Source organism: Lagenorhynchus albirostris, chromosome 4, assembly GCF_949774975.1.
Source record: "Lagenorhynchus albirostris chromosome 4, mLagAlb1.1, whole genome shotgun sequence".
Classification (NCBI taxonomy): domain Eukaryota; kingdom Metazoa; phylum Chordata; class Mammalia; order Artiodactyla; family Delphinidae; genus Lagenorhynchus; species Lagenorhynchus albirostris.
Window position 1 is genome coordinate 106,201,480 of NC_083098.1, and position 14,026 is coordinate 106,215,505.

General features: G+C 43.4%; 1 protein-coding gene across 8 annotated transcripts in view; it reads right to left on the minus strand.

The window, feature by feature from the left end:
- Nucleotides 1-10,906, minus strand: part of CPEB2 (cytoplasmic polyadenylation element binding protein 2) — a 64,052-nt gene extending 53,146 nt beyond the window's left edge. For 4 of the 8 annotated variants that reach the window (XM_060148497.1, XM_060148498.1, XM_060148499.1 and 1 more), the window contains exons 1-3: nucleotides 9,212-10,906; nucleotides 5,946-6,227; nucleotides 5,090-5,179 (exon numbers count right to left, since the gene is read on the minus strand). In XM_060148497.1, coding sequence (XP_060004480.1) covers nucleotides 5,090-5,179; nucleotides 5,946-6,227; nucleotides 9,212-10,906 — 2,067 coding nt within the window. Of the gene's footprint in view, nucleotides 1-4,247; nucleotides 4,387-5,089; nucleotides 5,180-5,945; nucleotides 6,228-7,451; nucleotides 7,541-9,211 lie in introns of those variants that run through there. The other 4 variants (XM_060148501.1, XM_060148500.1, XM_060148502.1 and 1 more) reach the window with 3 other exon arrangements.
- Between the last annotated feature and the right edge of the window lie 3,120 nt (nucleotides 10,907-14,026).

Consider the following 14,026-nt stretch of genomic DNA (forward strand, 5'->3'; position numbering starts at 1 on the left):
CTGCATGTATTTATATCTTTAGCTTTAATGCGTACATCCAACTGAAATAGTGAGATGCCCACTTATAAGGTCCCTTATTTTCCTTTGCATATCAAGTCTTTCATCATAAAACAAACTCCTACTTCAGCAAAGAAAACAGCAAAGCTATTTTAAAACTGTTAACTAAGTTATACTTTATTAAGCATCAGCTGCATCCCACATGATTTTTAAATCACTAAGCACAAAATAGCCTTGAGCAGGCAAAGAGCTCATGACATCTCAAAAGTCACTTTCTGGATAATGAAACCTAGAGGTTCATGTTAAAAACATACAGATAATTCCATTAAGTAAAGTGTGGGGATTAAAATACGACTTCTGAAAAAAACAAAAACAAATCTGATAAGACAAACACTCAGGCATTCTTCTGAAATAGGGATATTAGAAAAAATTGTGTTCACATAAACTGCCATTGGTTCAAAAACTAAATGGAAATCCTGAAACCATTTTAAAGTAACCATAAATGCACCAACACTGATTACCATTAAAAAAATATGGAAAATCATGGCAATGTAACTAACATTTATTACTACATGGCTATTTGAAAACAGCCAAGATATTTCATAAAAGTAAGAATCTCTATCAGGAAAAGTTTACCCAAATCTACTTTAAGTATGAAAGATATGTGGCAAAGAATCAACTAACTGGGCTTTCAGAAACTGAGATTACAGTATCCCACAACAAAAATGAACAGGCAAAAATTAGAACACAATGGTGGAAAAACTGTAATTTCTTATATTCTAATATTTTATTATTTTCTTCAACCCAGAAATTTGCAAAGACTTACGGAAGCAACAGTGAAGTCCTAGAAAGACTAAAAAACATAGAAAGAACAAAGTCATCCTAATTTTAAAAAGGATGACCTGAGAAAGATTATAAAATGCTGAAAATAACTAATGTGTTCAACAATGATATTAAAATACAACAAAAGGGATTTGAACTTAATTAAAAGGGAACTTTTTAATGGGATGCTGTATTTTTGCTTTGACATATCCAAAACCCTGTTTTATTTCAAAAGAAGTGATTAAGTAGAAGCTTTTCCTTTTGACAGTGATGTATCCTTCCTAAGAAAAAGGAGGTGGATTATAGAAAAAACATGCATCATCATATTTAAAGTTATACCAATGCTTGGTCATATATTCTTCTGCCTAGGTAGATCAGCTTTTGTTGTATTTTTGTATTTAGTCATCCAATTTTTCCTTTAAAATAAAAAAGCAAATTTGTACTAATATTGTTCTCAATTTTAACACTGATTATACATTTCTCATTACATTCTGCTATCGCACTATATTGAATTAGCAGATGATGTGTTGCTCTGCCTCACTATACAACGTGGCTCTCAATCTCATACTCTCTAGTTGTTCCACACAGATATTTCTTACTCATCCAGCTGGACTTTCATCTTCTCTAAGGCAAAGAACACTATTTCACCCATATATCCTAAGGGTAATTAAAGTACTACCACATATACAATGAATATACATTTCTCGACCTTTCTTCGTTATTCTGATCCTCAACAAAGTACTATAACAGTGATTTTCAAAAAAAATTAAAAAAAATTTTTGAAGCCGCAAATGGCCAAAGCTAATCTAGTATCCACAATGGTTAAATAAAATGGAAAGGTAAGTAGAAAATATTTGGGGTAAGAATGTATCAAGTACAATTAAAGAACTGAACAAGGATAGGAAACATAAAAAGGATCCATTACTTAAGCAGGTATAACAGGTCCCTTTCTGTCTCATTTTCAGTAGGTGTGACAGTTTGACAACAACTAATGTCCCTATAACTCATCTAGTTTAAGAATCACAACTTAAGGAATGTTTTATTAAATGAAAAATTGGACTTGGTCTTGTTTTTTTTTGTATAAGGTGAATAAAGTCTCCAAATAATGTATTTTTCTGAGAGGTCCCCATATTATCATTTATCATGTTACTATAACAGCGTGGATATTAAAGATTAGCAGAAAATATCTTCAATTAATTCAAGATAGTTTATGTGACATGATCAGGAACCGCAAGCAGAACTTCTGTAAGACCAAAAGTTTAGAGCTAAATATATAGATAATCCCCCAGCTAGAGAGCAGGCCAACGCTCATAGCCTTCACAGGCTATATTACAATTTTGAAGGCATCATGTTGCTTTGTTTACAAAAAACTGATATTCCATATGTAAACTTCTAAGTAATAACCTCAACTACTAGTATATTTACTCTTGATTTAAAATATTCAAGTATTAATGAATAAATATGCTGTAGCCTTATTATCTACCTGAAAGATTCAATTTTAAGGTAATTTAGAATTTATACTTTTGAGTATGACTTCTTGCAAGGGTAACTAGCTAATAGCATTTTAAAGAAAAGTAATTCTTAGCCTTAAAGAAATTAATAAGACTATCTAACATTCATTTTAAAGTCAGAAGTGTGTATAACAATTTACATTTGTTTTTAAGAAGTTTTAAATTTAAAGCTTTTCCATAAAAAAATAGGCCATTTTAAATAAGGAAATGCCAATCTGAAAAATTTTACATACAACTGAAATAAAAGCTACAAAACTACAAAATCTTTCCCATTTACTAAATTCAATTACATGTCCAGCTCTTGGTATATTTAATTAAAGCCAGATACAAGAATTAAGACTTTAGTTCTAGAATTTAGTACATTTTAGGCTTAAATCAATTTGAGACCAAAAGAAATAAAAAAGTTAAATGTTTTTAAACAACGTATTTGTTAACTAAATTTTATTGGTATTAAAATGTTATATATGATGAGAAAATATCAGGACTGAAAATAATCTACCCAGATATTTAAGCATCTAAGTATTTTCTATAATTTTAACTTTGTCAAATAGTGAGGAACTACCCAACTGTTTAAGATACCAAATGCAGTTTGTAGCTTTTGCTGTATTTCTAAGAACCTCAACTTCAAATACCTCAACCTTTTATGGAAAGATAGAAACACAGAACAAATTTTGTATAATAAGTACCCTTAGGGTACTCAAAGGATACAACAACATTGCTTTTAAGACCACGTGGGAGGTCATACAGGATACCTCCACTGCTTGGGACCAATGCCCACTGCTTCCTCCCCAATAAACCAAGACCCTTGTATTCTAAAAATAAAGGAGGGGGGAGCAGGAAGCAGGGAGCAAAAGAAATGGCCACAATAGATGAAAGAAATCATAAGAGCTGGCTAAAAAGGCCTTACACGATCTAGTTCAAGGTCTTCCTTTTATAGATAAGGAAACTATGACCCCAAGAGATGAAAGCCCATAGACTGTGTCATCCAGTGTCACAGACCGTGAAAGGAAGAATAAGAAGATTCAGGTTTCAGACCTCCTTTCCTTCTAGTTCAGTTTACTTTCCACTATTTTTTCTTCACCATTCTCTTCAACTTCATCATCACATCTCTGGATCAAGAATCCACAGGGAATGCCAATATCTTAGCAGTTTACCAAAAAAAATTAACCTTTAGCATCAAAATCCTTTTTCCTAAAATGAATTTACCTAAAATCATAGGTTATAAAATAGGTAAGAGCAGAGAGTCTTTGAAGTCTAAGTGGGAGGGCTCACCCTCATCCTGTGGCCCTCATCCTGTGGCAGCCCCAGGGGCACCTCTGCAGAGCCCAGTTTGAAAATTTCCCTTTCATTTTCACCTCTATCTACTCTAGCATTATTCTGCCAACTGAAGCTATCTTAATAACCTAATTTCTCAACATCTGTCCCCCACCCCCATGGATCCTCATGGGAGCTAATCTTCTTTCTCCATAGATATATATCCCTCGCACATATCCTCTTGCTTCTTCCTGCACAACCTTTTCAAATAATTATGTCCTTTCCTGTCTAAAAACATGTCCCTTGCCACCTTCAAAATTATTATAATTTTCCTCTTCTAACATACTATCTCCTAGGCATTTATGTATTTAATTTGAACACCATAAAAGTGCTACCATAAAAATATCACTAATATGGCCTAACTGAGCCAGAGTAGAGAAGAGAAATATATGGATAACATTACAACATTAACAAGACAATAAATTACAAATTACATGAGACAATTACTTATTTCTAAGTGGAGACCCTGGCAGGACTACTTTGGTAAGTAGGTAGGACTTGTTTAAAACTAGTGCTAATGGTTGATTATTGAAGTTACTGCCAACCTGCCAGGTTAGAATGATATTTACAAATGCAATATTAATCTATTTATACAGTCCTTACTTGTAAAATGATTTCATGTTGATAAAGTAACTAAGGATAACAGAGCTCCTTTCAGTGGACTCCCACAATGTCAAGTCTATGCTCATTCAAACTTGGGCTCTGTACGAAAGAATCCTCTTATGTGAGGACTGAGTGTTCTATTTGTCCTGAAATAATTCTCATCAGCTGGTACCCAGTATGCATTCAAATTTCATCTGCAGAAGAGAGATAGCATTTTGTAACCACAAAGGACTTGAAGGTAATTTGATTAAGACTGACTCTCAGCTTTTCGACTCAGAGCTTTTCCATAGGAAACTGATTATTTGGAAGAAGACAGTATATAATAGCAGTAACAAAATTTAGAATAGAGAAATACTATAAAGTTTTTTATAAAGGTAAAACCTGAACTAAGGGCTTTCTTAGAAATACATCTCAAGACAAATACAGCAGATTTCATGAAAAAAGTTTACCAAAAAATTTTATATATCATTTATGAAATGTAAGATTAGATATTAAGTAAACATATGATTTTATACCTAATTGCAAATGATTCTGAAAAGAGATAAAATGTGTTCAGTTTGACTGATGTTTAAAGTCAGGTGCTCTTGGGTATAGGATTCCTTTCTCCAAAAACAAATTTATTATGTTTAGGACATACAAAATGATTATGAATTACTTTTAAATTTAAAAATGAAGCATTTTACATTAAATAGTTTAAGTGACCCTTTAAAAATAAATTGCTTTAATGCTCTCTGACATATGCTTAAATAGGTATAATTGGAAAATAAATAATAAATCCTACTCATAATACAAATACTAAACTCCTAGCCAAAATCCTGAAAAATATACACTGTCCAGCCTACCTGGTCTATTCTGGATGTTCCGGCTGCAGTGCACCAACTATCTTGGAGTGAATCTGAGCCCCAAGCTGGCAACTGCAAACTAGATCTCACCTTCAATAGCATAGAAGTTTTCATCAGAAATAAGCAGTTCTCTTCCCCATAACCACCCACAAAAAAAAAAAAAAAAGAAGAATGAAAAGAAAAAAACAATCAAAGTTTTTTCTATCTTGTATCCTTGTTCCATCCTCTAACAGTTTTAAGGGGAAAATATCTCATTTTAAATAGTCATAAGGGGACTTTATTAACCTATAATATCAGCAAAATATTAAAAGCCCTGAAAAAAATGTCTAATCATTATAAGTATTAGGCCACATTTAGGAAAAAAAAAGTCACTGAACCAGTGAACAAATTTTAATTCTATGTAAAAAGTCCTAATGTTATTTTTTCATGATCGTAGCTGTACTAACTACATTTGAATATACATACAGCTGACCATAGTTATATTTATGCACAATTACGAAACATTTTAGTTCAGCTATACTGGAGGAGAAACTCATTTTGGTGGCCTGTTAAAGATTAATGAATTAAGGCATTCTTAAGGAGCTGCCAAGTAAGAGCTTCAATATGAATTTAAGAAATACAGCAGGGTTTTCTACACTTTATGAAGCTTATTTTCTATTATGTGTTTAGAGATTTTTTTAGTCTCAATTTTTTTGTATAGGTATTTTATCCTTTGATAATCAAATTATATGCTTAAAAATTAGAGCTTTCTCTTTTTTAATCCGTTAATTTTACCATACTATTACTACTGCCACCCCCAATTTCCTATTTTGAAAGATTAACATTAGAAATAAGGCCATTTACATACCATTCTTACCTGTAAGGGTAAGAGCGTATTACTATTGTTGTCTGTTCTGAACACATTATCTTCAATCCAAGATTTTGGAGTCAGTGATGGAGTAGAGCGAGTAAATTTCGGCGGTGCTATGACATTACCAGAAAACGGTTTCTTCAATGGAGATATCTGATTCATAGTTCCTGGAATTCCCATGTTTCCAGTTCTACGATGATCTCTGCCATGCATTGCTCCCCACGACATACTTCCAGTGCCCCAGCCACTGCTTTGATGGTTGCTCCAAGGAGATTGTTTTAGAAGAGGCTGGGGAAAATACATCTATTTAAATTATAAGCATTTAAAGAGTTTATAATTCAAATTCAAATTTAGGCCTGAGCTAAGAATTTATATGATCTTAAAAAAATGAAATATATAAAGGCAACAGAATATATCATAACTAGTTTATAAAAAGTAATAGGCTTGACATCTTGCTTATGAAAACATACTCATTTAATGCTGAGTTTTCATACTCTTGTCTACTATAAATTATAATGAATCAAGTAGATATTTCATGACACTCATTAAAATAGAACCATGCAGTTACTTTTTTTTCCCCTTTAGAGAGAACTGTATAAATGACAGATATGAAGAAAAAAATACTTTAAAATTGAAATTAACTTTGAAGATCCTTACAGATATAACCTACACTATGATCTTAAAGCAACTATGTTCCGCTAAGCACAGAACTAAAAATATGATCGTTATCAATTAAAATATACCAATCATATGAGTGAAATATCTAGACTTTAGGTTTCTAAAACAAACTGTACCACTGCAAAAGTGGATAACAACATTTGGTGTTATTCTACTGCACAGATTAAAAATGCCTTTTGAGATAGGGAAAATATAGCAAATATGTCTTTTTTTTGGCACTGCTTATTCAACTTTTAAGGTATTTTATTCCGGTTTTAATGTAGTTTCTTTTAAATTTTCATAGTTTTTACTTCACTTAATTATCCATGAACTGTTAAATAATTATCTGATATTACCCATAGGTGGCTACACTAAGATAAACAACTATATACTTTGATCATTCTAGTAAAGATCTTAGTAATACAAGTCTCCATGAACTTTATTCATTTTCAAAAGTAAAGTAATATTCCAAACTCTAACCAATAGCAAGAAAAGTTAAGTCATCAAAGAATGAAAAATTCACCAAGAGGCTACAACTGTAGATTGTGAAAAGTATTAATTGCTAGCAATTTTACAGTCAATAAGCTTATAATTTAATAATTTTGTGCCAACATTTAGCCAAAGGGAGTATGGGTCGTGCACTTAACTATAAGTCAATAAGTTATTTTAAGTCAAGCACTCTTAATATTAAACCTGCTTATTTTTTTTCTGCAAACCTGGTCTGTAGTGCCTATTACTTATTAAAATTTTTTTAATGCTAATATAATCATGAATATATACTACCCTTTCCCCCTCTATGTAGTTCAAAAGGATAGCTAAGGGACCACGGACATATTCCATTCTTCAGGACCTTACTTTCATCACTGACGCAGTGCTCAAAGTTCTCTTCCAGTGACCTAAAATTCCATATAACAGCTGTGACCTCTTACACTCCATTGCAAGACCCATCTTTTGACAAAAAGCAGATTATAGTTAAATATGGATCTTGGTATATGGTCTTCTAGTGATATACCAAGGCCTTAAGAATACAAAAATACCTACAGATAATTTTCTGTGACAAGTTTCCAGTTAAAAAACGAAGACCCTGACACCCAAAAGACAGTTGCTCAAGATTATGTAAATCATGGAAAAGGGGAATACTATTTCAAAATTAACTATTTTCAACCCTTATAGGCCACATTCTCCTTCCTCAGGAAGAAACCAGTGATTCAACAAAAACTGTTGTTATTCTGGTTAATTTAAATAAACTGTTAACTGTTATTTTGGTTAAATTAGATAGTATTCACCTTTTTAAAAGGGTAACCCTTAAAAACTTTAACTGGGCAATGGAAAAAGTTATATGAGTACGTAAGTAGTGGTTAAGGTCCAATCTTGCTTCCTTCTCAACCTTTAATCACTAAATTGACCTTAGACAGAATGATCACTATAATAAATGCTGACTAGATCAAAAAAGAACAACAAAATACTCCTTCAATGTCAATTAACCAAACCAGCGGCCACTCAAACGTTGTTTTGAGAGGATAACAAAACAGACCTTGAATCTGAAAGGGCTCGGATGAATAAAAAAACCTGCCTGCTGTGATTTCATAATTATACTACCCACTTAAAATACACACACCCTATCATTCAAGAGAAGGTTAAGGCCACCAAAAAAAAAGAGAGAGAAAAGAAAAAAAAGAAAAAAGTGAAAGTCTTCTCTTCAAGGTAACACACAAATAGCAGACTCGTTTCGTTTTAAAACCTACAAAATAGTACCCAAACATTAAAAAGCACAGAAAATAAAACCGTCTTGGAGCATCTCAGTCTTAACCATATGACAGCTCGGCGGGACCGACCCACGTCGGGAGGCAGGTGGGCAGGAGGAGCGCGGCCGGGACGCTCCTCGCCGACCCTGGTCCCGGTAGGTTGTGAGGGCGGCAACTGCCTCGCCCGCGACAGGTCTCGCCGGCCAATTAAGAATGATACAAACTCAAAAGAAAAAAAGCTTTTCCGCCCGTTCCCTCATTGGACGACGGCGAAAGGTCACGGGCTGACCACACGCACAGTCTCCGGTAATCATTCTCCTCCTTCCCGGGTTCGCTTCCCACGGCCGCTACCCCCCCTCCCCGAGGCCGCCGCCCGAGCCCGCTGGTCCCGCGTCCCCGACCCCAGGTCCTCCGACCCCCGAACCCCGGCCGTCTCGCCGTGTCTCCGGGGCTCGAGAAAGCCGGACGGCCGCTCACCAGGCCAGGGGGCGCCGGCCGGGCCCCGGGGTCGCCCCGTACGAGGTACGAGAGGGACGTCGCGCCCGGCCGCCCCCCGCCCCCGCCCCATTCCGCCCCTGCCCTAGACCCACCGCCACGCCGGGGCTTTCGAGGGGGCGCCCAGCCGGGGCCACTTCCAGCCGGACCCGACTCTGGAGCCCCACAGCCCACGGTGGCCACAGCCCTCACGCCCCGCCAGGGTCTGGTGTCCCGAGTCCCGTCGCCCTTTTCCGCCCTCCGGGTCCTACTCGGTCGGGCGAGGGGCCCTCGCAACTGCCCCTCGGGGCCGCGCCGGGCCGAGCCCGGTCTCCGGCCGCCCCCGCCCGCAGTCTCCCCGGCATCGCGGCGCAGCCGGGCCGTCGCCCGCCGTACCTGGTGGTGGTTGTAGGAGTTCCTCTGCTGCAAGAAGGCGGCAGCGGCCGCCTGGTGCTGCTGCTGGAGCTGCGGGCTGACGGGTGACCTCCGGCTCTGAGGCTGCTGCGGCGCCGCGGGCGGCGGGGGCTGCTGCTGCTGAGGTAAATTCATGGCGGGCGGCGGTGGCGGGGGCACGGCGGCCGCCGAGAAGGGGCCCCCGAAGCCGCCGCCGCCCCCGCCGCCGCCGCCCGCCGGCACGCTGAGCCCAGCACAGCCGTGCGGGGACACGGGCGAGAAGCTCGGGAAGAAGGCCGGGTTCATGGACGACGGCAGCCCGGGATAGAAGCCGTTCTCCGAATCGGGGCTGGGCGGCGGCATGGCGCTGAGCGAGCCGCCGCCGCCGCCGCCGCCGCCGCCACCCGGGGTGGCGGCCGACGAACCCGGCTGCGGCTGCGGCGGCTGCTGGGGCGGAGGCGGCGGCTGCTGCTGGGGCGGCGGCGGCTGGGGCTGGGGCTGGGGCGGCGGCGACGCGGTCTGCACCGACCAGGGGGTGCCGAAGCCGGGCAGCGGCGGCGGCGGCGACGCGGAGCCGCCTCCCCCTCCGCCGCCGGGGGGCCCCCCGCCCCCGCTGCCGCCGCCGCCGCCGCCGCCGCCGCCCGGGTGCGGAAGGTCCGGGCTCTGCAGGCTGCTGAAGGCGCCCGCGCCGAGAGCCCCGCCAGGCAGGAGGTTACTGGGACTGTTGAGCAGAGGATGGTTGGGGGACTCCATGGAGCCCGGCGCGGGGTTCACCGGCGGCGTCGAGGGGGCCAAGCCCGCATTGGGGGGCTCGGCGGCGCTGCCCTCGCCCACGGCCGGGGTCTTGCGAGGGCTGCCCGCGCCTCCGTGGCGGCGCCGCGGGGCTGCAGGCGGCGAAGGCTGGAGCTGCGGGAGCGGGGGCAGGTCGGCCGGGCGCTGCTGCGGGGCGAAGTCCTGCGGCGGGAGGTGCTGCGGGTGCGGGAGGCTGAACTGCTGCTGTTGTTGCTGCTGTTGCGGCTGGCGCTGGGCGAGCTGCGCCGGCTGGAGGAGCTGGCCGGGCGGCGGCGGCGAGCCGAACCGGCCGGGGCAGTGGAGCGGCGGCGGCGGCTTCGAGTCCGGAGGGTGGGGAAGGCGGGGAGGGCTGAACTCTTTCCTCTTCTGGCTGCTCAGCTGCTGCTGCTGCCGCTTACTGAAGTCCTGCGGGGAGGAGGTGCGGCAGCAGCAGCAGGAGGAGGCGGAGGAGGAGGGGTGGTGCAGACTCGGTTTGAAGTCCTGGGAGGGGAGGAGGTGGGTCACACCCGCGTTCGTGCCGCCGCCGGGGTGGTGGTTGGGGAGTTTCTCCGTGGCCTCCGCCCCCGAGAGTGGCCTCGCCGGCTGCTGTGTCAGCCTCAGCAGCAGTTCATCCTGCATGGTCTGCTGATGCGCCGGGAACGGGGAGGAAGAGGAAGCGGTGGCGACCGAGCTGTCCGCGCCGCCGCAGCCGAAGGGGATAGGGAAGGGGGAGGCGGCCTCCGAGAAGCCGGTGACAGGCAACGGCAGCGGCGAGAGCGGGCCGAAAGGCGTGGCGGAGGGTGACGGGGCGGCGGCCGCCGCGGCTCCAGCGGCGTAGGGACGGTACGCCCCGCCGCCGAACAGGGACCCGGGACTGCTGCTTCGGAGCCGGGCGGTTTGCAGCACCCCAAACCCGAAGTCCCTCATTTATCAGGCCGGCGGCAGCGGGAGGAGACGCACCCCGTCCGCTGCCCCGCCTAAGAAGCCGCCGGATCTGGGGCGGTGCGGCCTTGGTGGAAGGAGGGGGAGTCAGTGAGAGAGGGACACCGTGACTGAGCCAGGGGCACCTACTTCGGCCCCGCCACCCCTCGCGGCAATGACCGCCACCTCCCGAGACCTGCTCGGGCGCAGCCGCCGCCGCCGCCGCCCTGGCCGCTTAAGAACCCCGGAACGTGCGTCAGCGCCACCTCACAATCGCCCCGCCCCCCGCGGTGCGCCCCGGCACGCGCGGGCTCGAGGCCGCGGCGCCCCCGCTGCCCCGCCCCCGTCCCGCCCCTTATTAATATGCAGGCTCGGCCGGGGGCGCGCGAGCGCTCTTGGGAGGGCGGGAGAGCGCGGGCGCGAGCGGCGCGTCTCCTCGGGCTTCCCCTGCGCCCGGGGAAAGGAGAGGCCGGTTGAAGCGGCGGGCGGCCAAAGAGGCCTGTGCGCCCGGCGCGCGCGCACGACGGCGAGCACGCGCGGGGGGCGCGGACGGTTACTGGGCAACCGCCCCTCCCGGCTCTGGGTCCTCGCTGAACCTTCAGCAGGTCGCACGCGGTACTTTCCCCCCGTCCAGTCGCCCTCGGGGCCCTGCCTCCTTGTCACCTCCGCTTCGTCTTCGGTCACAGGAGCCTTGGTCGCAGGGACAGGGGCTGCCCTAGGCGGCGCTGGCCAGCCGGGGAAACTGAGGCCGGTTAGTGGCTTTCAGTGTCGGCGGCCGCTCGTGTCCCGCAGCGCGAGGGAGCGGGGACCTGGCCCCTGCTGCCCTCCGGGCTCTGCGCGGGAGGCCTCTTGCCGACCCGCCTGTGCGGGGCTCCGCCAGCCTTGCTGACTGCGGAGCGCGTCGCCCACGCCTCTGGCCCCACCATGGCCCAGACTCGCAGCCCTCCTCGTCGCCCTAGAAAGCGCCTCCTTTTCGCTCCGGTTTCTGTTTTTAGCCTCTCGTGCCGAGTACTGTTATCCACCCTCCCGCAGCCGCGTGAAAGTATTTTCTGTAGGGTAAACACGAAGGCCCGGCCATATACCATACATTTTCACTTAAGTAATGAGGAACAAAGTCCCTGGAACCCACCGCGGCTCCGTGCGGTTATTTACACACAGACATGCATATAATGGGTTACGAGGCGAGCTCCCTTGGTAACCCTGGGCCCGCTCCAAGTCCTCCTGTTTCAGAAAGCGTTTCGTGTGTTGCCGTCGGGACTGCAGTGGGTGGGATTCCTCCCCACCACATTCATTCTGGCATCCCCGCCCCTTTCCCCTAGGGAGACTCTAATTTAAACATTTCCGAAGCTTTATGAATTTCCAAGGGAGAAAGATTTCTCACATCAGGGGGGAAAAGGAGGTTCTGACTCAGCAACAGACTTGTTGAGACTTGCAAAATGGAAGGGGAGAGAGAGCTTTCCATGGTAGAGCTCTTGTTGGAAGCAACAGAAGAGGAACTAAACCTGTGTATTTCCTAAAGAAACATTTTACATAGAGAAAAAAAATATATATAAGGGTCTACGTAAAGGAATAGCAGAGGGATCCATACTAGTAAGATATGGATTTCATGTTCCTGTTTTGCAATTTTAACTTTTTCTTGGCGTTTAGAGAAGTGAAACTATTGAAAGAATCCTGGAATACAGGCTAATAATCTAAAAAGCAATTGAAAATGGGTTCAGATTCCACTTGATTTGGATTTACAACTGAACTAATATTAAATAGTGTTATAAATGAGCACACTTTTACTGATGTAGGCAAGAGTGTACACTTTTATGAGTCCTCACTCATTCTCTATTAGTTAAATTTCATCCCCTTTTTACTTTGCTTTTGTTACTTCAGTGTTTCAAATTTATATAAATCAGAATAAATACAGAAGAAAGAGAAAAACAATGCAAGGGGAAAATATATTCCATGTATTTATGTTTAATATCCTGTCTAATAAACTAAGTTTGACATTGCCTTTAAATAAGGAAAAGGTACTTTTTAAAAACAGGTCATAAATCGTTTAGAAATCAGTGGGTACATAGAAAATTGGTTTGAGTTAATAATCTCAAAACCATTTTTAACAAGCAAAATATAAAACTGGAGAATTCCTTTTTTATTCTAAATTACAATGTCTAGAAGATAACCTGAGCTCTTTAGAATTAAAAATATAAATGGCCATTTTCACAGCACCTATTGACATATTACTATTATTCATTAAGCTATTTTGCACGGAAAATATTCAGCAACTGAGGCATATAAAGTATTGAAATGAAGAATTTTATTTCTAAGTAAAGTTATATTTGATTGGACTCATCTGCAGATCCAATGACAAATCTTGAAAATGTAGGCACGAAAGTTAGCTCAATCATCCATTAAAATTGCAGTTAGTGCAATGTAAGAAAAGAGAGCATACGTTTAAAAGCTAAATGGTGCCATTCTGGGCTGAAGTTTGAATAAAAACAAGATTTCTTAGTGTGCTGAGACTGGCTTTGTTTTAGAGCATTTAGAGCTCTCCAAAAAGGAAAAAGCCATCAAGTTTGGTATTATGTAATAAGGTCAAACTCCATATTAAGTACACTAAATTCTGAAGTTCCACTGCCAGATCCTCTACTCACTGCTTTAACATCTGAGAGAGTGTTGTGAGGGTCCTGCTTTTTATAGCAAAGAAAGTTATATTCTGAAATCTAAAACTTTTAAGCTGGTGAGTGTCCCATCATTGAAAATATTCCAACATAAAGGTTTCCTATAGTGGAGGTAGGGGTGGGTGGGAGAAGAGGGGTTGTGGACCTCTAGCAGGTCTAAAGCCAAGTTCTTATGAATCTATATTCTAATCATATTTACATGAAAATATGTTAATTGTATGGCCAGTAACTCATTCCCTGAGTTTAATTTGACTGTCCCTTGTTCATTTCCTCCCACTGCCCTGGGCCAGTGTGTTTAAAAATATTTTGCTGCAACCCAGGACACACACATACACCTGAAATAAAGCTTTTATTAAGCAATTCTTACTCTTGATACATGCAACAAACTCTTTTAAAATTTTACTTTTTAAAATAATTGTTTTTTAAAAGAATTGATCACTGAATTGATCTCAAATCACTA